General features: G+C 52.5%; 2 protein-coding genes across 6 annotated transcripts in view; one reads left to right on the top strand and one right to left on the bottom strand.

Annotated features, from left to right (window-relative positions):
* The window catches only part of MED15 (mediator complex subunit 15), a 67127-nt gene extending 57051 nt beyond the window's left edge, over window positions 1-10076 (top strand). For all 5 annotated transcript variants that reach the window (XM_059409037.1, XM_059409035.1, XM_059409040.1 and 2 more), the window contains 9 exons: window positions 5075-5211; window positions 5310-5437; window positions 5650-5784; window positions 5871-5934; window positions 6806-6872; window positions 7400-7560; window positions 7666-7832; window positions 8331-8429; window positions 9104-10076. In XM_059409037.1, the coding sequence (XP_059265020.1) occupies window positions 5075-5211; window positions 5310-5437; window positions 5650-5784; window positions 5871-5934; window positions 6806-6872; window positions 7400-7560; window positions 7666-7832; window positions 8331-8429; window positions 9104-9240 (1095 nt within the window). In that variant the 3' untranslated portion in view covers window positions 9241-10076. The remainder of the gene's footprint in view (window positions 1-5074; window positions 5212-5309; window positions 5438-5649; window positions 5785-5870; window positions 5935-6805; window positions 6873-7399; window positions 7561-7665; window positions 7833-8330; window positions 8430-9103) is intronic.
* Window positions 10077-10962: 886 nt separating this feature from the next.
* On the bottom strand, window positions 10963-18428 carry CCDC74B (coiled-coil domain containing 74B). The gene is made up of 9 exons (XM_059408053.1): window positions 18405-18428; window positions 15791-16154; window positions 14901-14942; window positions 13809-13865; window positions 12873-13053; window positions 11661-11838; window positions 11503-11582; window positions 11339-11410; window positions 10963-11179 (listed from the first exon to the last, which is right to left on the bottom strand). The coding sequence occupies exons 1-9, from the start codon at window positions 18426-18428 to the stop codon at window positions 11041-11043; spliced, it is 1137 nt and encodes a 378-aa protein (XP_059264036.1). The 3' UTR covers window positions 10963-11040.
* Window positions 18429-27581: the final 9153 nt, after the last annotated feature.

Raw genomic sequence — 27581 nt, 5'->3', positions numbered from 1 at the left:
CCCCCCCCCCCCCCCCCCCCCCCCGCCCTGCCTCTCTGCCTACTTGTGATCTCTCTGTCAAATAAATAAAAATCTTAAAAAAAAAAAAGAAAGAAAGAAAGAAATTCAGTTACATGTCAAGGGTCCAGGGTGCCATGAGGAAACCAGTGGTTCCTGTAGTGGACAGCACAGATTATAGAACAAGTCCGTCTGTTGTGGTGGAAAGTTCTCGGGCACTATGCTGTTCTACAGTTTACTGGGTGGAGTGTAGAATTTACTACATGCGCTCCTTTCTGGGTATCCAGAGTCTTCTGTGTGCATCACACTTTTTCAGAGAGCTGAATTCCTGGCTCTCCCATTACCGTACGGCATCTGGAATTCTTCCGTGGCATAGTCATTTAACAGATTGTTGTCATGTGCATTCCGTGGACCAGGCCCTTTTCTAGGACTTGGAGAATAAAGTGGTAAGAAGGTTCCCTAGTCTGATGGGCTTCCCATTCTAGTGGGTTTGCTGTGCACACCCCAGAGTTGCCACTACTGTAAGGTGTGGTTCCTCCTGTCAGGCAGCCGCACCTGTAACCCTAGCAGATGGGCCTGCCCTTCCCTGATGGCCTGTGTGCAGGCACCACTGTTGCCACCCAGGAGCTGGGCTGTCCGGGCAGGGTGATTATGGGCTGCCGGCCTCAGGCCCTGCGCCACGCCACCACCGCCACTGAGACAGGGGCAGGGACCTTCCTGATGCCAAGGCATTGCCATTCGACAGCGTGGTCTCTTGTAACCCTTCCTGCCTCCTGACCCTAAAGAGTTGCCCCAGATGTGCCAATAGCAGTTTCTCACTGACTGGAGGCACTGGCCTCCCTTTTGGTAGTCACTGCATGATGGGAGGCAAAAGTGGCTGGAACGTGCTGGTCAAAAGGCCTTCTGACAGAGCTCACTGGAGGAGTGAGTTTGTGTGGCAGGACGGTGGGTCTGTTAACTGAGGTGGCACGGAGGGCTGGGCGGCGTGGAGCCCGGGCGCAATTCCTCATGACCTAAGGCTGCCTGGGGTCCTCCACACGACCCCTTGCTCGGGGCTCCATCCCTTGCTGCCTCAGGCACCGCCGCCCCGTTACCTGCGCACCTGTCACTAGTGAGTGTTCCTCTCCTGCAGCCTCTGGCTTGGTATCCATTGGGTATACTGAGGTTGGGTTGTTGGGTGTGGGGGAGTGATCTTGGCGTCAACACGCGGCGCTGATTTCCATAAGAATATGTCCCTAGCATGGTGAGTATGTGGTACATGCCAGGCCTTGAATTACTTCTGTCTGTGGACTTGTTCGTCCTCACTGCAGTGGGTCACAGGTCACGCATTTAGGAGAACTCCCTGTTGTCACCTGCCTCAGTGGAGGTAAATGTCCGCCACTGGGCCCCCGGCAGTGCTTCAGGCCAGAGAAGCCACCACTCCCTGTAAAAGGGGCCCAGACGCTCCATTAAATCCTTGGCCCAGGCTCCACAACTTCCTTTTTCCCACCCTGGCCTCTTGGTGGGGTCCTGGCTTCAAGGGTCAAACGTGCCCCCCACACCCTGCCTCCCTCCCCAGCACAGGCACACTGTGGTCATTTGGCTGGCCACAGACCTGGGTCCAGAATCGGCATGCAGCTGCTCTCGTGTCTGTGTCTTGCTGATCGCGTCCCTTCTGCGAAGAGCATGCTTATTCTGAAGATGCTTCCTTACAGGTCAGGGCTGCCGCTGCCGTCCTATGGGTACCCCAGCAGAGCCTTCGGCAGCCGGCTGCTCCAGGCCCTGGAGTGAGGTGCTTCAGTGCCTGCAGCACCTGTCTGCCTGATTCCTTCCTTGTGACAACAAACCGGGGTCAGGAGATCAGGCGAACTAGAAGGCCTGTTCTGTCAGCCCTTCAGGAGAGGGGGCTCTCAGACACTCTCTGCCCCCGGCCCTGCAGCATGTCCCATGGCTGTGTCTTCAGACTGGGGGAACACTTCATGACCCCGACGCCCATGACAGAGCAGGATTCTGTGCTGGATGCAGTGCCCTGCGTGAGGGTCCAGAGGTGCAGGGGTGATGTGGGGTCCCTGGCAGTGTGAGCAGGTGGTGCCACGGTGGGGTCCATATTCCTCTTTGCTCTGGGGATGCATCACGTACAGAGTCCAAGAGGTCGGGAATGCTCCAGGGATGTCTGGCGGGCATGGGTTGTCCCAAGATGGCTACAGGGTATGGTGCCACCAGCGTCCCCTGAGGTATCTTCATTGCACTTGCTCCCCAGATGAGGCCTGCTGCCCTGCTGCCCAGCATCCTGGCCCCTCCACTCCCCTGTGCTTCGGCTGTGTCCCCTCTGCTTGAAACTTGCCTTCCCCCACTCCTGCCTTCAGGCAGTTGTGCAGGGTCTCTTCCCAGACACTTGTCCTTGCTCCTTGGGAGAGTAGATGGTGCTGAGATGCCTGAACTCTGCTAGCCGTGTGACCTTGAGCATGTCCCTTCTCTCTTAATTCCCATTTCCCCTGTATGATATGTAGGTGACAGTGAGTGGGTACATTAGTGTCACATGGCATGTGCTAGCCGTTGTGACCGCCAAGCCTGTGCCTCTGGCAGAACATGTGTGGGGAGGGAAGATTCAGAGCTAGGGCAGTGGTGCCCCCTCTGGGGGGCTTCATACATTGCTGGAGGGGCCCAGCTGTCTCGCTCCTCTCTCCCCCAGCATCAGCCAAACGGAACATAAATCTGAAGCCTGGGGGGTCTCTGTCTCCTTAGCCACTTTGGTTGGCCATTTTTTTTCGTGACAGAGGCCTTCAGGTTGTGATTCCTCCTCCTGCGTGTGTCTGTGGCATCTCAGGATCTGGGAAGCCTATGAGCCCTGTGCTGACTGGTGAGGGGATCCTGAAGGCCTGGGAAGGGGAATGTGTGTGCTGCCAATAGAATCAGGCGTTTTTCCAGAGGCACTGTCAGATGTAAAGAGATCTGGATTGGATGTCGAAAGCCTAGGGGTGGGCGCCTGGGTGGCTCAGTGGGTTAAGCCGCTGCCTTCGGCTCAGGTCATGATCTCAGGGTCCTGGGATCGAGTCCCGCATCGGGCTCTCTGCTTGGCAGGGAGCCTGCTTCCTCCTCTCTCTGCCTGCCTCTCTGCCTACTTGTGATCTCTCTCTGTCAAATAAATAAATAAAATCTTTAAAAAAAAAAAAAAAAAAAAAAAAAAAAGAAAGCCTAGGGGTTTCCTGTGGTGGCCTGGAGAGTGGCCTGGGGTAGCCTATGGCTAGATGTAAGATACAGGCTCGTAGGAGGAAGCAAAAGCGTTGAGCTTGTGCCCAGGTCCGGGGAAGGCTGCTCTTGCCTGTTTCTTGCAGACTCTAATGCCCAGGGGAGCCATGTGTGCTCCATGGAACCCAGCAGAGGGTGTGGGGAAAGTGCCCTGTTTCCTGTGGTCACAGTGCTGAGGGTGCCTTTTAAGATACAGCTTTAGACATTTAGGTGGGAAGTGAACTGTGCAGTGGCCTTCCCCTTGAGTGGCTTTGTACTGGTCATGGTGCCCTCACATGCCTCATTTCCCTTGAGAGAAGTACCAGCTTTACACTACAGACAGGAGCTGAACACCTTCTAGAAGGGACATCTGCTGGAACAGAAGCTAATAAGGCTGGGGCTCTTCCCTGGGGCAGATGCAGGTAGGTGAGGCAGGAAGAGGGCACATCAAGAGGCAGTTTCAGGGGCACAAGGTGGTGTGTGGCAGCAGGTTGGGGAGAGGGAAAGGGGAGGTGACAGCGGGGCCTTTGTAGGAAACCACTCCAGGGGAGTTCCCAGGCCTCGCAGGCTGAGCCCAGGGTGTGGAGGCCCCAGGCCTGTAGTTCTCCCTCCTTGGCACCATCTGCTTCTTGGCATGGGCTCTTCTGAGATGGCCTGTTCACCTTCCTAGTCCTGGGAGTTTGTTGGTCCTTGGGTGGATTCTGGAGCCTCTTGTCCAGTGCCGGGGGCATGCTGCCTGCCCTGGGACTCCGCGTAGCCCTGCACTGAAGGCAAGCCCTGCCTAGGAGAAGCCTGCTGCACTCAGTTCAATTTAGCTGCCCCAGGCCCTGTTTCTGCCCTCGCTGGCATCACTGTGAATCACCTGGGACCTGTTGCTTCACTTGGTAGAACAACCGGGCCTAGCAGCCGGAGGCCTGGGCTTGCATGTTCCTGCCCCCGCCCCCATGGCAGATGAGTGTGTGGGAGGGAGGCGCAAACCCCCGGCCCCAGATGGCACGAGGGTCTAGAGTGCCCTGAGACAAGCACTGGGCTTGGTCTGCAGAACTGGACAGTCCAAGAGTTGGGGGGGTTATGGATTAGGCTCCAGGAAACAGGCTCTGAGGGGGGCTCAGCATGTAGGAGCTTGACTAGGGTGTGGGAGGAGCCCCCTCCGCTGACCCTGGGAAGCCCTGAAACTAGCAGGGAACTTTGGGCTGGTTTTTGCCGGGCCCTTAACGCCACCGTCATCATGTCCTGGGCGAGGCAGGTCTGCTCGCTCTGCCAGTCAAGGCAGGCTGCTCAGCCACCAGACCGAGGGTCCTCAGGCCACACGTGCTGGCAGGGGCTGACACAGGGGCCACTCTGCTCCCATTAAACATGAGAGAGGCTTCCACTGTGCCCTGAGAGCTGGGGGGAGCTCACGGAAGCATGTGGGAAGCTGGTCCCATCTGTCGCAGGGCGGGGTCCTCACTGGCACCTAGAGGAGAGCAACACAGGCCGGGAAGGCCAGACAGCACCATCCAAGGCCATAGGCCTTCTCTGGCTCCCCCACCTGTCAAACAGAAATATGGGGATGTCCTGTTCCAGCGCAGAAGCCTGTGGACCTCATGGTCTCCCTGCCAAGGAGCAGGAGCTGCCCAGCCGGGCCTTTGTGCCAGCCGCTCATCATCATGGACTTGTGTGTGTGGATCCTCGAGGTGGGGCCCTGTGCCCGTGTTGGTATTCATGGCGCAGGGTGTCTGGAAGAAGGGGTATTTGGGTGAGGCTGATAGGGTGAGGAGGCTTCTGTGTGCAGATGGGGTCTGTGACACAGGGATGGGCGTGGGAGTGAGGGCGCAGCAGGAGTGAGAACGTGTGGCAGGCGAGCAGGCTGAGCCCCCTCCACTTCCAGGTCAGCCAGAACAGCCTCACCATGCTGTCCTCGCCGTCACCGGGCCAGCAGGTGCAGACCCCACAGTCGATGCCCCCTCCTCCCCAGCCATCCCCGCAGCCTGGCCAGCCCAGCTCGCAGCCCAACTCCAACGTCAGGTAGGCCTGGCAGGGGGTGGCCCTCCCCACCTGGCTCCCAGGGCGGGCCCCACCTTGTGCCCCAGCTCACAGGTGCATCTGCTTTTGTTTTGCTGCAGCTCTGGCCCTGCCCCTTCCCCTAGTAGCTTCCTGCCGAGCCCCTCACCACAGCCCTCCCAGAGTCCAGTGACGGCCCGCACCCCGCAGAACTTCAGCGTCCCCTCCCCGGGACCTTTAAACACCCCCGGTAAGTCGGGTCGGGGGTGGGTGTGATCCAAGGCCCAGAACCCATTGTGTAACCCACACACAGACCTGCAGATCAAGGGGCCGAGATTCGCCCCTCACCATCTGGAGGCCTCCGCTTATAACAGGGTGGGTGAGCTCTAGATCCCCACCTGGAGGGTTTGCAGAGCCCGGGCTTGTGGGTGGGAGCTGCGCTTACCACGTCATATCCTCCAGTGAATCCCAGCTCAGTCATGAGCCCAGCTGGCTCTAGCCAGGCTGAGGAGCAGCAGTACCTCGACAAGCTGAAGCAGCTGTCCAAGTACATCGAGCCCCTGCGCCGCATGATCAACAAGATTGACAAGAATGAAGGTGCGGCCGGCGCTGGGGCACAGCATGTTTGGGGGTGGCGGGGGGATACTCCAGGCACGTGTCTTAGTGGCCCCTCTCTGTCCCAGACAGAAAAAAGGACCTGAGTAAGATGAAAAGCCTTCTGGACATCCTGACAGACCCCTCTAAGCGGTGAGCTTTGCCTCCAGGCTCCTGGAGGAAGGATGGCGCTCTGCCCACGTCTGGCTGCATGGTTGGCCCAGCCTTGAATGAGCATTTAGTGGTGAAGTGGAGTTTATAGAGAAGGGGCCTTAGGGCTCCACTTACGTGTGTCTGCTGGGGCTCCAAGCCCCTGGCCCCCTACCTTTGCAGTGCCCCTGACTTACCAGTGGCCTTTGGCAAGTGACTTCATATCAGTTAGCCCATCTGCAAAAAGGGGCAGCTGTGGCTCACTCAGCTTGGCTGGGAAAAGGAAACAAGGCGACCCCTTGAGAAGCACTTGTAAGGCAGTGGGGCACTAGCTTCTCAGCACACACGACCATGCTGGTCAGTACCAGGGCTGCTGTGAGCACCAGAGCTTGGTCTGCAGTACAGGACTGTGCATGTAGACTGGCCTTTGGATTTGTCCCTCTCCCTGCCTCAGCTTAGTCTGTGCTCCCTTCTAGAAGGGCTTCTCTTTTCCATTTACTAGACAAAATGCTGGAAACAGCAGAACTAGGCCACTTGGATCTGGACCACCCTCCAAGCCCTCTTGGATTGATCCTCATTGGAATTCTACGGCTGGGGGGCAGGGGACCAGCCTCTGTCCCTCCCCACTGACCCATTACATTTATGCCCTGTTCTGCCAACCAGGATGGGGCCACTCCTGGGGACAAGACAATCTGTCCTTACCCTTTGCGTCTAGGAACAGCTGGTCAATGGCTGGGGCTCCTGTGGAGGCTTGTGCTGGCCAAAGCTGGCTCTGTTCACACCAGAAGAAGCCAGGCGGGCGGGCGGTGGCTAGAATCAGCACCCGCCACCATCGTCAAGCATGGAGGGTCAGCCACATCCCTTCTCCCCACAGGTGCCCCCTGAAAACACTGCAGAAGTGTGAGATTGCCCTGGAGAAGCTCAAGAATGACATGGCAGTGGTGAGTGGGATACCATGGCCTGGTGGTGTTCAGAGGGCCACAGGCATCTCTGAGGAGACTGGGACTCACCCCACAAGTGGGGAGAAGTGTTCAAAGTTAGGAGTGGGTAGAGGGGCATGCCACTCAGCCTGGGGACCTCACCCAGAAGTCTTCTTCCAGGTCAGGTCGGCCTTGGGTAAGGAGAGCATGTGTGCGAACATGGGAGAGGTCACCCTCCGGCTGTGGTCCTGTGGGTGTTCCCTCCATCCGCCAGGTTCACAGACTTTTGTGTACGCTCATCTCCACTGTCTCATCTCCACTGTCTCATTTCCACTTGTCCCTGCCCAGCACGAGGCCAAGCCCTGGGGGGAGGGGCCTCAGGGGAAAGTCAAAGCCACAGAAGGCAGGCAAGTGCATCTAAGATAACTATTTATCTCTTGGGGGCAGAGGTGATGGGGAAGCTGTAAAAGTCTGGCTGTGAGGTTGAGGACCTCAGGGTCTAGAAAGCTTCCCAAGAGTGGGCTGCTGACCCCACTGTCCTGTCCCAGCCCACACCCCCGCCGCCTCCGGTGCCGCCAACCAAACAGCAATACCTGTGCCAGCCGCTCCTTGATGCCGTCCTGGCCAATATCCGCTCACCCGTCTTCAACCATTCCCTGTACCGCACCTTCGTGCCGGCGATGACAGCCATCCACGGCCCACCCATCACGTACGTGTAGCACAGGGCTCAGGCTCGCGCTAGGCAGTGGGCCATGGGCTGTGGGTCGTGGGCCACTGCCTAGCCCCGTGTGGTGACCATAGCTGCCTCTTCCAGAGCCCCGGTTGTGTGCACCCGGAAGCGTAGGTTTGAAGACGATGAGCGGCAGAGCATCCCCAACGTGCTCCAGGGGGAAGTGGCCAGATTAGATCCTAAGTTCTTGGTGAATTTGGATCCTTCTCACTGCAGTAACAATGGCACCGTCCACCTGATATGCAAGTTGGGTGCGTACTGGGGAGGCGGGGCTGGTGCTATGGGAGACTGAGTCCTAAACTCCAGCCCCAGGGTTCTGCCCCTGCCCCTGGCTCCAGAGTAGGCCCAGCCCAGGCCCACCTGCCCCGGCCCACCTGCCCCGGCCCACCTGCCCCATCGGGACTCGCACTGTGCCTCCTACAGATAGGCACACACACACCGTGCCCCGAGGCCCACCAGCCCCACATCCTTCTGGATCCTCCCACATACCTGGCCTAGGATGTGCCCTGAGGGCTGAGCCTGGAGCCCCCACACTCTCACCTCTTACCCCTGCTGGGAAGGCCCCCTCCCTGCCTTCCAGGTACCAAGCCTGAGGCCCTAGGGAAATGTGAAAGCCTGGGGGTCAGAGTGACCTCCAGACTTTGCAGCAAGCCTTTTGGGATTCGAAGAGCCCTTTTCGGAGCAGGGCTATGAGGCAGGGCAGGTTGAGGCCTTGGGCCGGGTCACAGGCACAGCTGCATGTGTTGCAGATGACAAGGATCTCCCGAGTGTGCCGCCACTGGAGCTCAGTGTTCCTGCTGACTACCCTGCCCAGAGCCCACTGTGGATCGACCGGCAGTGGCAGTACGGTGGGTGAGCCGCGAGGACAGCCGTGGTGAGGCCTTGTGGCTGCTCTCTCGGGGCCCTGGTGGGATGGGGTTGGCTCCAGGCAACTGGGTTTCCTCCGGGCTCCCACAGTGGAACCCACTCCTCCCCTTTCTCTGCCCCTTTGTGGACAGGAGTGGGTTGCCCAGAAATCACTTTGAGAGAAAGGGGTCTCTGTCTCTATGGTGTTCCGTCTGCCTGCAGGGCAGCCATGTGTAGTGGTGAGGAGTGAGCAGGCCCATCCACCCCTGGGGGCCTCTGCAAGGCCGATAGGGGAGCACAGAAGGAGCTAGGGTTTGTGGGGACCCATCTGGGTGACATGGCTTCAGACCAAAGGCCCAGAGAGAGCTCTGTTGATGGGGACCAGTACCCCTGCAGCTCAGAGCTAGTGTGGGGGGCTGGGATCCCAAGACTGCCCCTGAGTGGGGGCCCTGGGCTCCAGACCTGTCTACACTGTAGTTCTCCACTGATGCGTGGGCCTGGGAGGGGAGCCCATCAGCTACCCCACTGTGTGAGGGAGATGGCACCCCTGCTCACGTTGGCTGGGTGGAATGCCCCAGACGACAACCTGTGTCTATGGGGTAGCCCATTCACAGAGAGTTGCTGCGTGGCCCAGCATCAGGCCCGGCACCGCTCATGGCCCACTGCTCTGTTGCAGATGCCAACCCCTTCCTGCAGTCGGTGCACCGGTGTATGACCTCGAGGCTGCTGCAGCTCCCCGACAAGCACTCAGTCACGGCCCTGCTCAACACCTGGGCACAGAGCATCCACCAGGCCTGCCTCTCAGCTGCCTAGCCACCCAGCCGCTGGGGACCGCAGGGAGAGTCAGCGGCCTCGTCAGGGCCACAGAGGGCATGCACCTCATGTCAGACATTTCTAGGTGTTGGCTCCCTTAGAGAGCCTGGGCTTAGATTAGCTTTCCTGCTTTTATCTTCTGCCTTGGGGACTTGCCAGACATCCTCCCACACTTGTACATGATGAGGGCAGGTGGCTGTGGGGCTGGCTGCATCAGTGATGGGGTTGGGACGTCCCCCAGGGAGTCAGACATGCCACCAGCCCTGTGTGCTCATCCCTGGGCTGCTGTCCCCTCGGCCTCTCTAAGGCCTGTGTCCTTCCTCAGCACGGGGGAGAACTCAGGGTCTTGTTAGAGCCTCTTGTGTGTGTGCACCAGAAACACATCCTGTTCCTGTAAGGGAACATGGGGAGCATAGGAAACCCTGAAAATGCACACAGAAGTCTCTGGTCACAGTTTTAGGTTCAGACCCTGCCACCGTGGGCATGTGGGGCAAGCCACAGGGAAGCTCCTGGATCCCAGGGTGCTGGCCGAGTCTCAGAGGGAAGGTTGGCCTGCAGGCGGTTGCAGATCCCCTGCGGTCGCCTGGGCCTCATACCTCATGGCATTCTTCTTTCAAGCCATGGGGGTCTGCTCAGCACTGTGGGAGAGCCTGGGTGGATCCTGTCCCTGGCACCGTGCCCACTCTGGGGTCAGGGCTCAGAGCCATTCCTGAGAGTGAAGAAGGCTCCCTGACAGGGCATCAGCCCGCCAGCCCTCTGGTGTTGAGAGGGTCCCCCTTTTCTATGTGCACTACCATGTCATCTGTGGTTCTTATAATAAATTTATTATTCCTGTGTTTGTCATGAATTTGTCACTGTGTCCCCTCCCCTCTGAAAGTCTGGGTACTACTGTCCAGCGAGGAACATTGTCAGGGCTGAGCCCAGTTCCTTACCTTGGGGATGGCCATGGAGATCCAGATCTTAGTTCCCCCTTTTTTGAGTGTCAGGGCCATAACCTCACCTAGGTTTCTGGCTGAGTTCCTGCTGCCAGAAGCAAGACGAGGTAGAGATGAGTGCTGAGGAAATGGGCCTGGAGCACAACCCTGCCAGGGGCAGGTGGACACAACGCTGACTGCACCCATGAGCCATAGGAAGCTGTGGTTGTGGGGGCCCTTGGGGCCGGAGTATCACCGGGTGAGGCCCCAGAGCCCCGGAGAGGGCCACTCCCGAGGTGCCGTGGCCCTCCGTGTTGGAGGGCAGGCCCGGCAGGATGGCGCATCAGCAGTGTTTGTCAGCCTGGAAGCTGGCCAGGACCATTGGGGAAGAAGGCGTCTCACCCTGTGCGCAGGGCCAGGAACCCGTTCCCTGCACACTTGCCCGCCCTGGATGAGCCCAGAGTCCCAGGCACCCCCGGCAGGCCCCTCCTACTGCAGGGAGCAGAGCTAGGGGCACAGAGCAGGGCAGTGATGCCCAAACAGCAGTAAGGGATGAGACGCACAAGTGGAAAAACGAGCTTTATTTCCAGTCTTCGGCGGGGTAGGGTAATACTTCTTTCATAACATGTTTTCGTGTAAACGCAGAATAGCAAAATACTGAGCAAGAAAATAAAGTTTCCCAGTTCTGAGACCAAGTACTTTATCTGCCACGAGTTTCGTTTATCTGGAATTTCAGTTGGCCTAAACGTATGAGAATTGTCTGGAAGTGCTATCTAGAGAGGGTGAGGATCTCCAGCCGGGGGGGGGGGGGGGGGGGGGGGATGGGGGGGTTGGTCACAGGCCTGGCCGAGAGGTGCTGCGCAGGCGCAGATGGGCGCCGCTGGCCTCAGAGCACCGAGCGGTGCAGCCGCCGGCTCTGCACCACCTGCAGCCTCTTCTGCCGCTCGGCGAAGTTGCTCTTCAGGGTCTGCTTCAGTGCCGGCAGGATGGAGCGCTCTGCCATGGGCATCGGGCTCAGAATCAGGCTGTTCGGGCAGAGGGCGGGCACTGCAGAGCCCCTGGGAGCAGAAGCCCAGCCCAATGCGGCCCCAGGCAAAACACGGAGCCATCTGGGTCCCAATCTCTTCTGCACCCCATACGGGGTTTGGAGGCCACCTCAACCTCCCCCTGCCAGTGCAACTCACCATTTCTTGGGGACGCCCTTGGTGGGGACCTTGGGGAGCTGCATGGCTCCCTGGTGAAGGGCCTCCTGGTCCCTGGTGAGGGAGGAGTCAGCAGTGAGCCCCAGAGGAGAAGACCTTGCTGGGGTAGGGTGGGGCGGGGTGAGGGCTGTGAGGCTCTTACTCACTTGGGAGAGCTGGGCCCAGGCTCCTCAGGGGCAGCCTTGGGTCTCTGATTCTCTTCCAGGAGGGCCTTGAGGTGTTGCAACTGGAAGGCAGGGAGAAGAGGGGCAGTGGGCAGGCTCTGCAGAGGTGGCGGGGGGCAGATCGGGGTCCCGAGCCTCACCTCTTGGGCCTGCAGGAGGTTGGCGTTCCACAGCTGGCGGATGATAACCTCACATTGCTGAATCGTGGTGGGCTTGCGCAGGTATGGAGGCAGGCTCATCGCGGGGGGCTGCTTGCCCTTGTGCTGGTTGCCTGCCGTGGAGCTCGCCACTGCACTGGAGGTCTCCCCTTCTTCCTCTCTGGAACAGTCACTGCAGCAGCCTGGAGCTAGCCTGCCAGGCTTGGTCTAACCACCCCCCACCTCTCTTCTGGGCAGCTCCTGCTCCAGCCTGAGAATGGTGTGGGGAGGAGGGGTGTCCACACAGCCTCCTCAGGGACTGGGTCCCTTCTGCTGACTAGGGTGCTCCCGGCACCAGGTGGGGGGCTCCGGTGCCAGCTGGGACCTGGGTCCATCCCTTTCTCCTCTCTCAAGGTGCCCTGACGTTTCAAGGTGGTTCAAGCTGCGGGGCCACCCTCAGTCCTGACCCCCACACCTGTGAGCCTGGTTGAGAGAATCTAAGGACTGTGCTGAGAAGCGGAAGCCTGCTGGTTGCCCCTACCCAGGGGACAATGGGGTCTCTGTTTTTGGATGCCAAGTCCAGGTTCCTGGGGCGCCTGGGTGGCTCAGTGGGTTAAAGCCTCTGCCTTCGGCTCAGGTCATGATCCCCGGGTCCTGAAATCGAGCCCCGCATCAGGCTCTCTGCTCATCGGGGAGCCTGCTTCCTCCTCTCTTCTGTCTGTCTGCCTCTCTGCCTACTTGTGATCTGTCAAATAAATAAAGTCTTTAAAAAAAAAAAAGGTCCAGGTTCCTTGCTGCTTTCCAGGGCAGTCCCAGAAACTCAAGTGTCAGCCTGGTCTTGCTCTGGCCTGCCAGCTCTGCGCCTCACAGAGCTGAGCACACTTCCCGGGGTGAGCCCAGGAACCTGACTTACTTATTCCCCGACTTGGTGAATAGCAGGGTAATTTAAAGGCCAAATCACTTTGTTCCATTTCTGTGAGAAAACGGTTTTGGAGGCTGCTGTTGGCATCCTTGTGTGGGCTTGAGTCAGCATAGAGACCCTGCAGACCCCCTGGGGAAAGGGGGAAGGCAGTGCCCACTGGATGGGCAAGCCTGGAGCAAGTCTGCGCTCACCGGCAGACTGGCCCATTTGGAGGGGCTGAGCAGCTGGCTGGTGGCAGAGTGTGAGCTTGGTAAATGGAGCGCTGGGCCCACGGGGTCTGGGCGAGCCCTTACTTGGCCGGCCCCTGCATCCCTGGGGCTTTGTCCAGCTTGCTGTTGTGGAACAGGGCAGCAACTGGGGTCTCTTCTTCCAGGTCCATCTTCTGGGGAACATCAGCTTTCGAGTCTTGCCTCTTGGAGAAGCTGAGCTGGGTCCGGGCCTTGCCTTGAGAGTTGACAGCAGCCAAGGCGGTCACTGTGGGCATCGAGAACCGCGCCTGAGTCGCCCAGGATCAGCTGTGTATGCCCATGGAGTTTGCCTCAGTTTCCACCAAGAGATGGTAACAGAGCCCCCATCGGGGGGCTGCTGGGAGATCCAAACCCAAGGGTCTGAGGTTCTGTGAAAAGCTGGCTCCATGTAGTCAGGGAAGGCCAGGGCTGGGGGTGGCCCCACAGCTGTTCCCCGACTCTGAGGCAATGCCCCATTCTGGGCAAAATAACACTGAGTGGGAGGTCTGGGACCCAGCCTGCGCCAGTGTCCTTTCCAAGGACAATGCCTACTGCCTGCCTGGGGCCCGCAGAGGAGGGGCAAGGGCTGCTCCTTTGCAAGGACGCCTGGCCTGAGGAAGGCAGAGTGGGAAGAAGAAGCTATCAACCCCTAACTCTGCAAATGACACCACAAGCCCAGAACTCCAGGCGCAGCCGCCTCTCCCCACCCCCCGCCTCTGCTTCCTGCCTGCTTGGTGGGGGGTCCTAATGAGCAGGGCTTCTGCCAGGCCACCTGTGTGCCACCCCTCCCTGGAAGACCACTTAGTGAGGCACAGAGGCTCCTCTTTCCGTATGTCGGGGGGCATCTGCCATAGGGCCTTGTGCCCCATGTTGGTGTTCACTCCCTTTGTAGCCAAGCCCATGGGGCTTTCAATGCCCCACATTGGCCATTGGGCCCAGGGTCCCCATGAGGCATGTGTCCCTCCCCGACCCTGAGCTCACAGAGGGTGCTGGCGTGCTCACCTGACGTCGAATTTGAGACGGACTTGATGGAATGAAAGCTGGAACTGGAAATGCTGCCTGTGGGAGAAGGCACAGGGTCAGTTGGAGATGGCAGGAATGATGCCACTTCCATCCTAGTGTCCCCAGATGCTTCCATCCCCGCTCCTCTCCATGGGTGAGGGGCCTGCGGCCTGTGCCCGCCTGTGTGCTCACACAGGGCCCTCCCCAACTCTGGTGAGGCAGAGCCAAGGCCGGGGGAAAGGCGATTTCTTGAAGGGCCATCCAGAAAGCAGTGGGCTTAGGCCCAAAGAAGCCCTGAAGGAGGATGACCTCTTCTGAGGTCCCACTGGGTACCCCTGGCATCTCCACACTGGGACCACCAACAGGCCCTGCCACTTGCTGAGGACAGCTCACCGGAGCTGCTCCTCCCTGTCGGGGGAGGGCCCACCACCACACCATTCTCTGTGTCCCCTAGAAAAGGAGCCCTGGACACCTCCCAAGACTGGGGCTCCAGGCTAGCACCACCCAGACCAGGCCCCAAAGGTAAGTGGGGAGAGCAGGCTGGGCTGGGGGACACGCAAAGTGAATGGGCTACTATCAGGATGAGGAAGGGCATTGGGTAAGTGGCTGTGGGTCTCTCCATCTCCACTGCCTTCACCCAGCCCTCTTGGTCACTGTGGAGACGGGCAGGGAGGCTCTCTGAACGGACTGTGCCTTCCTAGTACAGAGCCTTCTGTGCTAGGAAGTGACGAGCCAGAGGCCCAGGGCTGGGGCTGCCCAGTGCTTGCCAGCCTTGCAGAGGGAGCCTGGGGGCTACCATAGCCAGAATCCAAGTCAGAATCCATCAGAGCAGCAACGCTAGGGAGGGCAGCTGCTCTGCCTGTTTCCCTGCTGCCCAGACCTTAGGCCTTGGGATCCCCGAGAGCCCCACCTCTGTGCTTCAGTGCACAGTCGCCCAAACCATGGCTGGGGGCAGTGGCATCTCTCCAGGTCCCCCAGGACCCCTCCTCACTGGGATAGGCCAGTGCAGCTAGCTGGGTGAACACAAGCAACCCAGGGGCTGTTCCAGACATCAGTAACTTCCCATCAGCCACCCGAGGGCCTCATTCTTACCTTTCTTTGGCTTCTGACTCATTATTAGCTTGTAATGGAGATCTGAAAGCAAACACATGCTTCCGTCATTTCTGAAGCTGCTGCCAGTTTGAGAGAAGAGGTCTGCCTTGTCCCGGGTGCTCCCCTCCTGCTGAACCCCTGAGAGACTTCACACATGACCTTGACTCAAAACTCCTCATGTCAAGGGGAGGTGGAGTCCTGACATAATGGGGACCCCTTGATCTCATACTTAGCACTTCAAGTGGACAGCAGGAGAAGGGTGGGGAGAAACTGAGGTAGGACTAGGTGCTTGGGGGGAAGAGCTCCAGCTAAAACATAAGGGAGAAGAGAGAGGGAAGCAGAGTAAAAGACAGGTTCCGCTTCAGGCCTGGCCCATGGGGGTGAGGAGCCACAAGCAGGGCCAAGTTAGGAAGGCCTTGCCCTGAAGACACTCCGGTAGGCGGGAGAGCTGGATGGTGCCGGGCATATAGGCCCTTGATTTGGGCGCATTTAGGTTGTTAAAATCATTGAGCTGTATGCTCGCACTTTTTACTTCCGCAAAAAGTTTTAAACAGTTGGGCCTGATTCCTAGAGACGAGACTGCCACCGGGCTTACTGTGGGAAATGCCACGGACAGGCTGCCCTGCCAGATGGCTAGATGGCCCCGATGCACCCCGACCCCCAAGACCACCCTGGTTTGGGGCCGATGGCGGGGGAAGGGAGTCCAAGCCCCGCATGGCAGGACCCGGGGTTTGACTTGCTGCCCTGTGTCTGTCCTCCTTAAAACCCTACGTGTTCTAGAGTCCACGCGTGTTTCCGTGCTGGAGGCACCCGCGGGCAGCAGGTCTGAGTCCTCCTCGGGCCCCAGCGGCGGTGGGCGCCCCAGCCGCGGCCCCGCCGCACGGACTCACCCTTGTTCTCCCGCTTGAGGTACTCGATCTCCTCGTGGAGCTTGACCAGCGTCTCAGAGTGCTGCTGCTGCAGGAACTGCAGGCTCTTCTCCAGGTCCAGGACCCGCTTCTGCGCCTCGCTGTGCCCAGCCTGCGCGCCGTGCTGTCCGGAGTGCTGGACGACCGCGGGCTGGCGGGGGCGCGGGCGCGACGCGCCCCGAGAGCCCGGGATCCCCGAGCTGGGGGGGCGCTGCCCGGCCGCCGCCACCCCCGCGCTCATGTAGCCGCTGCTGCACGCCCACTCGGTTGCTGGGCTGCCACAGCTTGGCGCCGCGTCGCCATGGAAACGGGCGTGAGCGAGGGGCGGGGCGTGCGAGGGGCGGAGCTGTTTGTGGGGGCGGGGCTCACGTCAACTTCCGCCTCAGCCCTAATAATCTGACTTAAAAGGTATCCGCCTTGAGGGTAGGTCTTAATTTTGTAGCTTGTTTTAGTAGTTCACTTTCTGAATGGATGCTACGGATTACAGATTGAGTTTCTACTTCCAGTAATTACAAAACGCTCTGCTTTATGAAATGTGGACAAAATATATGAAACCACTGCCTGAAAGCACTGGAGAAGAACAACAAGCAGACAGAAACTAGACGGAGGCAGCAGCTCTTGAAAGAAAAGCTGCTTTTGGGGCGCCTGGGTGGCTCAGTCATTAGGCGTCTGCCTTCGGCTTGGGTCATGGCCCGGGTGTCCAGGACGCGCTTCTGCGCCTCGCTGTGCCCAGCCTGCGCGCCCAGCCTGATCCCGGGATCAGCCCTGCATCCGGCTCCCTGCTCAACGGGAAACCTGCTTCTCCCTCTCCTACTCCCTTTGCTTGTGTTCTCTCTCTCGCTTGTCTCTCTCTGTCAAATAAATGAATAAAATCTTGAAGAAGAAGAAGAGCTGCTTTTCCCTGAGGGTTCTCTCTCCCAGACCTCAAACAGGAAGCCACAGGTCCAGTGGCTGAAGAGGCAGAAGATGGGGACACCACACCACCGCTGCTGGAAACCCAGGGGGCAACGCTGGGAAGTTTGGAGCCTCTGTGGGTGAGGAGCTGGAAGCTGTAAACTTCAGATATGTGGCTGGCCTCAACTGCCCACCTGTGGGCAACAATTCCAGGGACTCCAGGGAAAGACAAAGAGCTGGAAGGCCAAAAGCTGAGGAGAGATTCACTTGCTATCAGTTCCATGGACGAGTTTGAAGTCTGACAGAGGAGCTTGGTAAAGGCCTCAGTTTTCCTTCTAAACCCCCAAAGGGCCACACCTTGGGAATGAAAACTACATTCTAAAGATGAGATCTGCCCTAGAACTAAGGGCAAAATCAAAATATATCTGCCCTCGTGAAACTTAAAGCCCAGCCTCCACAAGTTTGGAGTGATGTTCCGTAATTCAACCACCTGAAGAACAAAACTCAACATTCTTCAGAGAATTACAACAGAACCCAGAATCTCTGTGCCATATCATCCATAATGCCTGTATAAATAATAAATACTGAACATGCCAAGAAACAGACAAATGTGACTGAGTCAAGAGAAAAAATTCAAAAAAATTCAGATGCAGTCAACAGAAATAGATCTGCACATAATTCTAGATAATAAATTTATAAGAAAGTACTTTATACTAAATATTATTAAAATCTACAGAAAAAAAAGATGGCTGTAGTGATTGATCATGGAAAGATTTTAAACAATTGATACAGTAAGTATGGGGGGAAGGGTGCCTGGGTGGCTGAGTTGGTTAAGCCACTGCCTTCAGCTCAAGTCATGATCCCAGAGTCCCAGGCTCCAGTCCCACATTGGGCTCCTGGCTCTGCAGGAAGTCTGCTTCTCCCTCTGACCTTCTGCCCTCTCATGCTCTCTCTCACTGTCTCTCTCTCAAATAAATAAATCTTTTTAAAAATAAAAATAAAAAGTAAGTATTGTGGGGGTGTGGGGGGGGGCAGTCCGGATACAAATGTATCTGGACTTCTAGTTTCCTGGCCTGGCACTGGAAATCAGCCAGCTGAAAAACAACAAGTCTTCTTAGATCCTTCAGAGAACTAAGATCATAGGACAAGTTTTGCCCCAAAATTGGAGAGGCAGGCAGGCAGAAACAGAATTTCAGCTTTCTGGAGCAGAACCCTCCATAGGAACCACTACTAGAGAAGGAAGATCCAAACTGTAATTGATGTATTGCTGGTGTGGCTCAGTGTGGACAAGTTTGAAAATTTAAAAAGTACAAGGTGGGGGGTCCAATCTTAAGGGATGCTCCCACCTTTGTGAGTTTAACCTTCACAAGAATGCCCTCAAAAGAAAGTAGGATGGCCCTTAATGCCAAACCGGACCTGGAGAGAATGAGATACCTCTCTAGCCCCCATCTAGCCTTCCCTTTCTCCACACCTTTCCACCACATCAGTGGGGCTCCTGGATAAGAATGGGATACGAGTGAAAGAATTGCCCACCTCAGACCTAATTTAAAAAGAAGTTTCTAGGAAAACCCAAAGATACCAAGACAGATTGAAGGCACCTGAGGAATATTTTGCCTCTGACACTTATGGCTATGGCAAACAATGAATATGGACTAAACCCTAGCAAGGTAAATACGAAATTTCACACTAAAGGTCTCTTTACCTCAGTTTCCTCCACATGATGCATCATGCCCAACTTTCAACCAAAAAATTACAAGGCATTAATTAAAGACAAAAAACAAGAGACAACAAGCATCAGAGCTAGACTTGGCTCTGGCAGAGATGTTGGAATTCTCAGATTGGGAATTTTAAAAGCTATAATGAATGTGCTAATGGCTTTGATGGACAAAGTGGCCAACATGTAAGAACAGATAGGTGACATAAGCAGAGAGATGGAAACTCTCAGAAGGGAAAGGAAATGTGAGAAATCAAAAACACTATGACAGAAGTGAAGAATACCTTTGATGGGCTCAGCAGTAGACCTGGACGTGGCAGAGGAAAGAATCAATTAACTTGAAGACTTGTCAAGAGAAACTTCTAAAACTGAAGTGTAAATAGAAGGATGAATGAAGAGAAGAGAACAGAACATCCACAAATTTTGTGACTATTATGAAAGGTGTTGCATAGGCATACTGGGAATACCAAAAGGTGAAGAGAGAAAGGTACAAAAGAAATACTTAAAACAATAATGACTGATAATTTCAAAAAATTAATGAAAGAAAATCACAGATCTGGTGGTTTCGGGGAACACTAGGCAGAATAAACACATAAAACATCTAAACTCCTAGGCATATCATATTCCAACTAAAGAAAATTAAAGATGGAGAAAATCTTGAAAGAAACTGGAGGAGAAATTAAACACCCAAACAAACAAACCCTTACCTATAAAAAAGCAAAGACAGAATTACATTGGACTTCTCCTCAGAAACCATGCAAACAGTGAGAGAGCAAAAGAAGATAGTTCATGTGGAAAGAAAAATGCCACAAACCTAGAGTACTGTATCTAGCTACACATACCTTCAAAAGTGAAGGAGAAATAGTAAAGACTTTCTCAGACAAACAAAAATTGAGGAACTTCATTGCCAGTAGCTTTGCTTTGCAAGAAATGTTAGAAGAAATTCTTCACAAAGGAGAAAAATGACATAGGTCAGAAACTCTGATCTAAATAAAGAAAAGAAGAGCTTTAAAGAAGGAATAAGTAAGGTAAAAAAATTTTTTTGTTTTCATATTCTTTTTTTTTTAAGATTTTATTTATTTCTCAGAGAGAGAGAGAGCGAGCGCACAGGCAGACAGAGTGGCAGAGGGAGAAGCAGGCTCCCTGCTGAGAAAGGAGGCGGATGTGGGGCTCCATCTCAGGACCCTGGGATCACAACCTGAGCCAAAGGCAGCCACTCAACCAACTGAGCCACCCAGGTGCCCCTAGTTTTTACTTTACTAAGTTGGCTCCATACCTGAGGTGGGGCTCAAAGTCACAACCCCAAGTTCAAGAGTCACATGTTCCACCAACTGAGCCAGCCAGGTGCCCCTTCTTTTTCATATTCTTAATTAATCTAACAGATAACCCAGGTTGTTTAATCATAGCAGCCATGCATTTGGTAATTATAGCTTATTAATAAGTGAAATGAATGACAGCAATGTTATCAGAGATGAGAGGGTGAAATTGGAAATGTTCTAAAGTTTTGCACTACCATGAAGTGGTAGGTGTTATTCTAAAGAGAACTTGGATTCACTGTAAATGTATAATCAAGGGCAACCACTTAAAATAGTTTTAAATAAAAAGTGTAATTGATATGTGAAGGGAAGAGAGAAATGGAATAATAAAAGGCTCAGTTAAGGGGCACCTGGGTGGCTCAGAGGATTAAGCCTCTGCCTTTGGCTCAGGTAATGATCTCAGGGTCCTCTCCCTCTGCCTGCCTCTCTGCCTACTTGTGATCTCTGTCTGTCTGTCAAATAAATGAATAAAATCTTAAAAAAAAAAAAAAAAAAGGCTCAGTTAAAGGAACACCGGGCTGGCTCAATTGGTAGAGCTTGCAACTCTTGATCTTGGGGTTGTAAGTTTGAGTTCCATATTGGGTGTAGAGAGAGTACTTAAAAATAATCTTAGGGGTGCCTGGGTGGCTCAGTGGGTTAAGGCTCTGCCTTCGGCTCAGGTCATGATCTCAGGGTCCTGGGATCGAGTCCCACATCGGGCTCTCTGCTCAGCAGGGAACCCGCTTCCCTCTCTCTCTCTGCCTGCCTCTCCATCTACTTGTGATTTCTCTCTGTCAAATAAATAAATAAAATCTTTAATAAATAAATAAATAAATAATATTAAAAAAAAAAAAGGCCCAGTTAAAACCAGACAAGATGGGAAAAGAGTGGAAGAGGAAAAGAGAAACAAAGAACAATGAACAGAAAACAGTAACAAATATGGTAGATAGTATTACAACTATTTAACAATCATATTAAATATCAATGCCATAACTACAACAATTGAAAGACACAGACCATCAGAGTAGATGATAAAAATGAGGCTTAGGGGGGTGCCTGGGTGGCTCAGTGGGTTAAAGCCTCTGCCTTTGGCTCAGGTCATGATCCCAGAGTCCTGGGATCAAGCCCCACATCGGGCTCTCTGCTCAGCAGGGAGCCTGCTTCCTCCTCTCTCTCTCTGCCTGCCTCTCTGCCCACTTGTAATCTCTGTCAAATAAATAAATAAAATCTTTTAAAAAAATGAGAATTAGGGGTGCCTGGGTGGCTCAGTTGCTAAGCATCTGCCTTTGGCTCGGGTCATGATACCAGGACCCTGCGATAAAGCCCCGCTTCCGGCCCCCCGCTCAGTGGGAAGCCTGCTTCTCCCTCTCCCACTCCCCCTGCTTGTGTTCCCTCTCTCGCTGTGTCTCTTTCTGTCAAATAAATAAATAAAATCTTAAAAAAATATTTTGAACTAAATGAAAATGAAAATACAACTTAATGAAATGTGGGAGATACAGTGGTTTCCAGAGGGAAAGGGATACAGAATGGATAAAATATTTTAAAAATTGTTTTTAACCTTGAGTTAGGGAAGATCTTAAATAAGATAGGAAGCATAACAAAGAAGACTAATAATTCTGACTTTATAAAAATTTCCTGTGCCCAAAATTAAAAAAACAAATAAATAACAGACTTAGAAAAAATATTTGCAACATACATAAAGGAGAAAAAGTTAATATCTAGAATGCATCACCGATTCCTATATATTAAGAGACAAACAATATAATAACATAAAACTTAACCCCATAAAGTGATTAAGGAACAAGTGAATGAAATCATGTTCAAGAGAAGCTAGAAAAGAAATGGGGGGGGTGCCTGGATGGTTCAGTGGGGAGTCTGCTTCTCCCTTTCCATCTCCTTCTCCCCCTCCCCCCACTCCTGCTCTCTTCATCTCAAATAAATAAACTAAATTTAAAAAAAAAAAGATGGTATCAGGCACCTGAGAAAGGTTACTTCTTGTTTTTTTTTTTTTTTAAGATTTTATTTATTTATTTATTTATTTATTTGTCAGAGAGAGAGAGAGAACACAAGCAGGTAGAGCAGCAGACAGAAGCAGGCTCCCTGCTGAGCAAGGAGCCCAATGTGGGACTCCACCCCAGGACTCTGGGATCATGACCTGAGCCGAAGGCAGCAGCTTAACCAACTGAGCCACCCAGGCATCCCACATTTACTTCTTATTAAAGCAACACAAACATTTGACTGTTTTAACATTATAGTTTTTTAAGAAGGCAAAAGGAAGTCATTGTGGAACAGAGTTTTCCTTATCTGGCAAAGAAAATACGCACATTCTTCAGAAACAAATTTCTTTGGGACCAAATTGGAGGGATTTTGCATTTTGGTGGTTTGGATACAAAACATTGATTTATTGAGTAAAATGGATGATGTCATCAAGCATGTTTTCCTAAAAGACAGGCAAGCCAGATGGATGTTCATTTTCTCTTTTTTTCCTTTAAAATTTACATATTGCTTTAATAAAATTAAGAAATAATGAAGCTCTTTTATTTATTTTTTTAATGATTTTATTTATTTATTTGACAGACAGAGAGCACAAGCAGGAAGAGAGGCAGGCAGAGAGAGAAGAGGAAGCAGGCTCCCACTGGGCTACCCAGGTGCCCCAATGAGGATCTTTTAAAATCTATTATTATAGTGGGACACCTGGGTGGCTAAACATCTGATTAAACTTCTGATTCTTGATTTTGGCTCAGGTGCTGATCTCAAGGTTGTGCATTCAAGCCCTGCACTGGGCTCCATATTGGGCATGGGGTCTACTTAAAAAAAAAAAAAAAAATCAGACCGCCTGGGAGGCTCAGCCAGTTAAACATCCACCTTCGGCTCAGGTCATGATCCCAGAGTCCTAAGACTGAGCCTCGTATCATCTACCTGCTCAGAGGGGACACTGCTTCTCCCTCTGTCTGCCGCTTCCCCTGCTTATGCTCTCTCTCTGTCAAATAAATAATAATCTTAAAAAAAAAAATCGGTTACAGAAAGGCTTCAGTCTTCCCTGCCACTATTCACAACTCCCCAAACATAAACCCTACATATCCGGACACTCTTTCTTCTCCATAGCTTTCAATGATGTGCTTGGCTATCATTTCTTGATTTATCAAAATGAGCCACATTCACTGGCTCCCTGTTCTTATAGATGAGGATTTAACTCACTTGTATCACCCAAACCACATTCCAATACAGTCCTATTATTATTCTTAGCTCCTCTCTTATTTATATTTGCAATCTTACACCTTCATTTTTGGTTTTACCTTATTTGGCAGCAAATGAAGTGTAGCCATGGACTCATGAAAGTGTGATGTTGTCAATGCATCTGTTTGGAAGTCACTGGTCTTACTGTGTTTCCCATCGCTCTCAAGCTTGCCCTGATAGGATGGTGGAACGGATTTGGATGAGCTCGTTATGGTGCCCGCCGGGTGCAGTCACTGTGTGGAGCTGACATAATGTCCCGTGAGATGCAAGACGTGCTCTAACCAGGGACTAATGTAGAGTGAAATTTCCCCATAGCAAAGATACCCCAAGATTTCAGGAATTAAGGGGTAGAAACCGGGATGGCTCCTTCCACTATTTCTAATCTAACGACCTACAGTAGAGTATTGGCCTCCCATCCCCAAGACTTTGGGTTCTGCTGGTTGCGAGATCTTGGTTCCCAGGGATGGGAAGGGACACACTGGTCCTACCGAACAGGAGGCTGAGACTGCCACCTGGTGACTCTGTCAAGCAAATAAGAGGGTTGCTCTAGTGGTTGGGGTGACTGGTCTTGATGATCAAGGGTAGATGGGTTTGCTACACAGTGGGGGCAAGGAAGAACACCTGGCACCCAGGAGACTCTCTTGGTAATCTTACTTAGTACTCCCACAGTCTGTGGTAAAAGTTACGGAAAACTGTAGCAACCTAAAACAGGCACAGCACCTAAAACAGGAAGGCACAGAAACATCAAGAATAAAGATCTAGGTCACCCCACCATATTACTCCATCACCATCCCCCAAAATATGACCGGCTAGGGACAGGCAGAACAGGTGGTAGAAGAAGAGCAGTCACATCCTGTGGCCAATCTCAGAAGCAAGCGTGCCAGTAGTTAAAGATGTCCTGTGTCTTTTGTACCTGCTCCTCCTTTTCTCCTCTCGCATTCTCTTGTTACCTGATAGTATTAATGTGTAAGTCATAATTTTTTCCATATCTCAATAGCAGGTTATAAGGGGGCTCCTGTGTGGCTCAGTTGTTTGAGCATCTGCCTTTGGCTCAGGTCATGATCCCGGAGTCCTGAGATGGAGCCCCACCTCGGGCTCCCTGCTCATCGGGGAGCCTGCTTCTCTCTCTCCTACTCCCCCTGCTTGTGTTGCTTCTCGCTCTCTCTCAAATAAATAAATAAGATCTTTAAAAAATTAGTAGGTCATAGGATAGCAGAATCAGGGGCACCTGGGTGGCTCAGTCAGCTAAGTACCTGGCTCTTGGTTTCAGCTCAGGTCCTAGTCTCAGGCTGGTAGAATCAAGCCCTGCCCTGGGCTCCATGCTCAGTGCAGAGTCTGCTTGAGTTGCTCTCTCCCTTAGCCCCGCCCCTCCCTCTCTAAAATAAATAAATCTTTTTAAAAATAAAGGATAGCAGGATCAGAAAAGAAAGCAACATCCGCTCAGGGATGGATAAAGAGGACCCTGGGGTTCCTGTTTGGGTTTGACTGTAGGAAGGAGAGCTGAATCACACAGTGTGATTTCTCAGTACCTTTACTCAGAGGTGAGATGTGGAAAAGGAGTCATTTGGACACCAAGCTGACAAAAGGATAGACTGTGCTGGGTTCATTGTTAGCACAACCACCATTCATTTTTAAGGCTGAGAACTATATTTTCCAGAATCTCCTTTCCTATACTGTTTTTTTTAAGGTCTTATTTATTTATGAGAGAGGAGTTAAGGAGGGACAAGCAGACTCTGAGCTGAGTATGGAGCCCAACACGGGGCTCAATCTCAGGACACTGAGAACACAACCTGAGCTGAAACCAAGAGTCAGATGCTTAGCCAACTGAGCCACCCAGGTGCCTCTCTTCTATGATTTTGGGATAGAGTAGGCCAGAGAGGAAGTCATTTGTGATTTGGAAGACGAAGTTGAATCAGTTATAGGCAAGTGTGTGGGTAAAAGAGACTCACAGAGGCTTCCTGGAGCGTTACCCTCTTCATCACTGAATTCTGAGATGAGTGGTAGAAGCTTCTCCAAGATTGTGAAGAACCTTGATGCTTCAGGCTGAGATCCCTAGCACAGCTCCTTTGAATTTGAAGACTCATAGCTCCCTTGACCTCTGCTCCTTAGACTCTTCTAATGCTCACGGGAGTTCCTAATTCTATACTAAATTCCTGTCACGTGGGGTGCCTGGTTGGCTTAGTGGGTTAGGGCTCTGCCTTTGGCTCAGGTCATGATCCCAGGGTCTTGGGATCGAGCCCCACATTGGGCTCCCTGCTCAGCGGGAAGCCTGCTTCTCCCTCTCCCACTCCCCCTGCTTGTGTTCCCTCTCTCGCTGTGTCTCTCTCTGTCAAATAAATAAATAAAATATTTTAAAAAGAAAAAGAAGGGAATATAACTATCACACTACATAGCTCATCAGTGAACAGTATTTACATCATCCTAATAATATCAATACTAGTTATTAATTTCACCAGAAATTATGACACACTGTGGAGGAGGGGGTCATGGGTGAGTGGGGAGAGATGGGGAGATGAGTGGGTATTTTTGTAAGGGGGATGATGATGATGTCTTATGTTCCCTCAGGTGTCAGTAAAGGATATTTAAAATAAGGAAGAAGTAAGAAATGAAAAAACATTATTTCGAAATACAGAGATAGGGATTCTTGGCTGAGTCATTTGGCAGAGAATGCAACTCTTGATCTCAGGGTCACAAGTTTGAGCCCCAGGATAGGGGTAGAGATTACTTAAAAAAATAAAATAAAAAAGAAAGCTGGAGATAAATGTCAGAAGAAACAGTTTAAAGAGTTGAAAGGATTGCTTGTAGGAGGCTGGGCTGCTATTTTTTTTCCTATAATCTCAGAGCACTATTTGAATTTTTTTTAATTAAAATTTTTTTTAAATTAAAATTCCAAATAAATAAATAAATAAAAACTTAAAAAAAAGTTTAAAAAATAAAAAAATCTTTTTAAAAAAAGATTTTTAAAAATTTATTTGACACACAGAGATCACAAGTAGGCAGAGGGGCAGGCAGAGAGAGAGATTGGAGGAAGCAGGCTCCCTGCTGAGCGGAGAGCCAGATGTGGGGCTCTATCCCAGAACCCTGGGATCATGACCTGAGCCAAAGGCAGAGGCTTTAACCCACTGAGCCACCCAGGCGCCCCAATAAATAAAAATCTTAAAAAAAGAAAGAAAGCTACCTCCGTTGCAACCCCAAGATGTGGCTGGAAAGAGAGTGGCAATTTTCCCATTTGACATTCTTTTATATAAATAAACAGATAACTCCTATTATAAAAACATTCCCCCATGAGAGGCAACAGGCCTCCGACTGGCAGGACATTCTCCTGTTTCCTGACTCAGCTCCGCACAGAGATGTCCGGTCCGATCTCCATTCATCTACAGGCTGATGCAGGTAGAAAAACAGTTGGAGAAAGAATATGTAAGATGCGTGCCAGATTCTCTCATCAGAGACTGGAATGGCCCTGGGCCTTGTTCAGAGCGACTGAACACCGTGGTTTGTCTGGTTACCCCGGTCATAGTCCCTTAGATTGCAGGCATTCATTTAGGCTAAAAATACAGGACAAAATGTTTAGGTACCACACGGGAAGAGGACAAACTTGTTACGCTGCGTGCATTTTAAGAGATTGGGTTACAGGGACTCCTGGGTGGCTCAGTCATTATCTGCCTTTGGCTCACTTAGGTCATGATCCCAGGGTCCAGGGATGGAGCCCTGCATCAGGCTCCTTGTTCAGTGGGGGGAGCCTGTTTCTCCCTATCCCTCTGCCCATCCCTGACTCCCGCTTGTGCTTTCTCGCTCCCTCTGTCAAATAAAGAAAGTATTTTAAAAAACGAGAGAGAGAGAGAGATTGGGCTATATTCTTGATAAAACAAAAGACGCACGCGCGCTCGTGTGTGTGTGTGCCTAAAGCAGATAAATGAGATTTTCTCCCCTTGTCTCTCAAAAAGATCATCAAATTTGGCCAAACGGCTGCCCAAACTCTTCATTGTGAGCCTATATTCTCAGGGTATTGACATAGAAGAAACAGTTTTAGACTGGAAAATATTAAAGTGAAATGTTGCAAAGAAACCTCGTCTAGAAAAGCACACCAGGCTAGTTCCAGGGGGACGTGTTAATTTTGGCAAAACATTTTTTTTCTGGTACCATTCGATCAACCGCTGTGTCCCCCTCCCCCCCGTTTTTGGTAGATGTATGTATTTGAGAGAGGTGGAGCACAGTGAGGAGGGGCTGGAGAGATGGAGAGAGAGAGTTTGAAGCAAACTCCACACTGAGCCCCATGTGGGGCTCAAACTCATGACCCTGAGATCACAACCTGAGTTGAAACCCAGAGTCAGATGGTGCCACCCAGGCGCTTCCAAGTGATGGTCAACATGGGGAGCCAAAAGATTCACAACAGTTCAGACTTTTTTCTATATCGTGAAGGGAAATTTAAATGTTTATTACGGTATTAGCTCCACCGGTCGATCAAAATATCTTGGAATCACTCAAGAAAAAACAAAGGTAGACCTTTGAGCAACACAGGGTTCGGGAGGCTGCGTGCCAACACCATGAGCAGTCAAAATCCACATATAACCCCCAAAACTTAGCTACAAATATCCTATTTTTTCTCTCTCTCTCCCTCTCTCTTTTTTTTTTT

This window comes from Mustela nigripes, chromosome 8 (genome assembly GCF_022355385.1).
Source record: "Mustela nigripes isolate SB6536 chromosome 8, MUSNIG.SB6536, whole genome shotgun sequence".
In the NCBI taxonomy this organism is placed as follows: domain Eukaryota; kingdom Metazoa; phylum Chordata; class Mammalia; order Carnivora; family Mustelidae; genus Mustela; species Mustela nigripes.
Note: the sequence above shows the minus strand (reverse complement) of the source record. Positions and strands in the feature narration are given on the sequence as shown.

What these genes read in the sequence shown, in the direction of transcription:
- CCDC74B (XM_059408053.1), bottom strand. Translation starts at nt 18,428, where the DNA reads ATGCATCATGTGGAGGAAACTGAG. An exon ending in GGGATGCAGGGGCCGGCCAA is followed by an intron (nt 11,839 to 12,872) that starts GTAAGGGCTCGC and finishes TGACTGTTCCAG; the next exon opens with AGAGGAAGAAGGGGAGACCT. An exon ending in ACCTCCTGCAGGCCCAAGAG is followed by an intron (nt 11,583 to 11,660) that starts GTGAGGCTCGGG and finishes CCTGCCTTCCAG; the next exon opens with TTGCAACACCTCAAGGCCCT.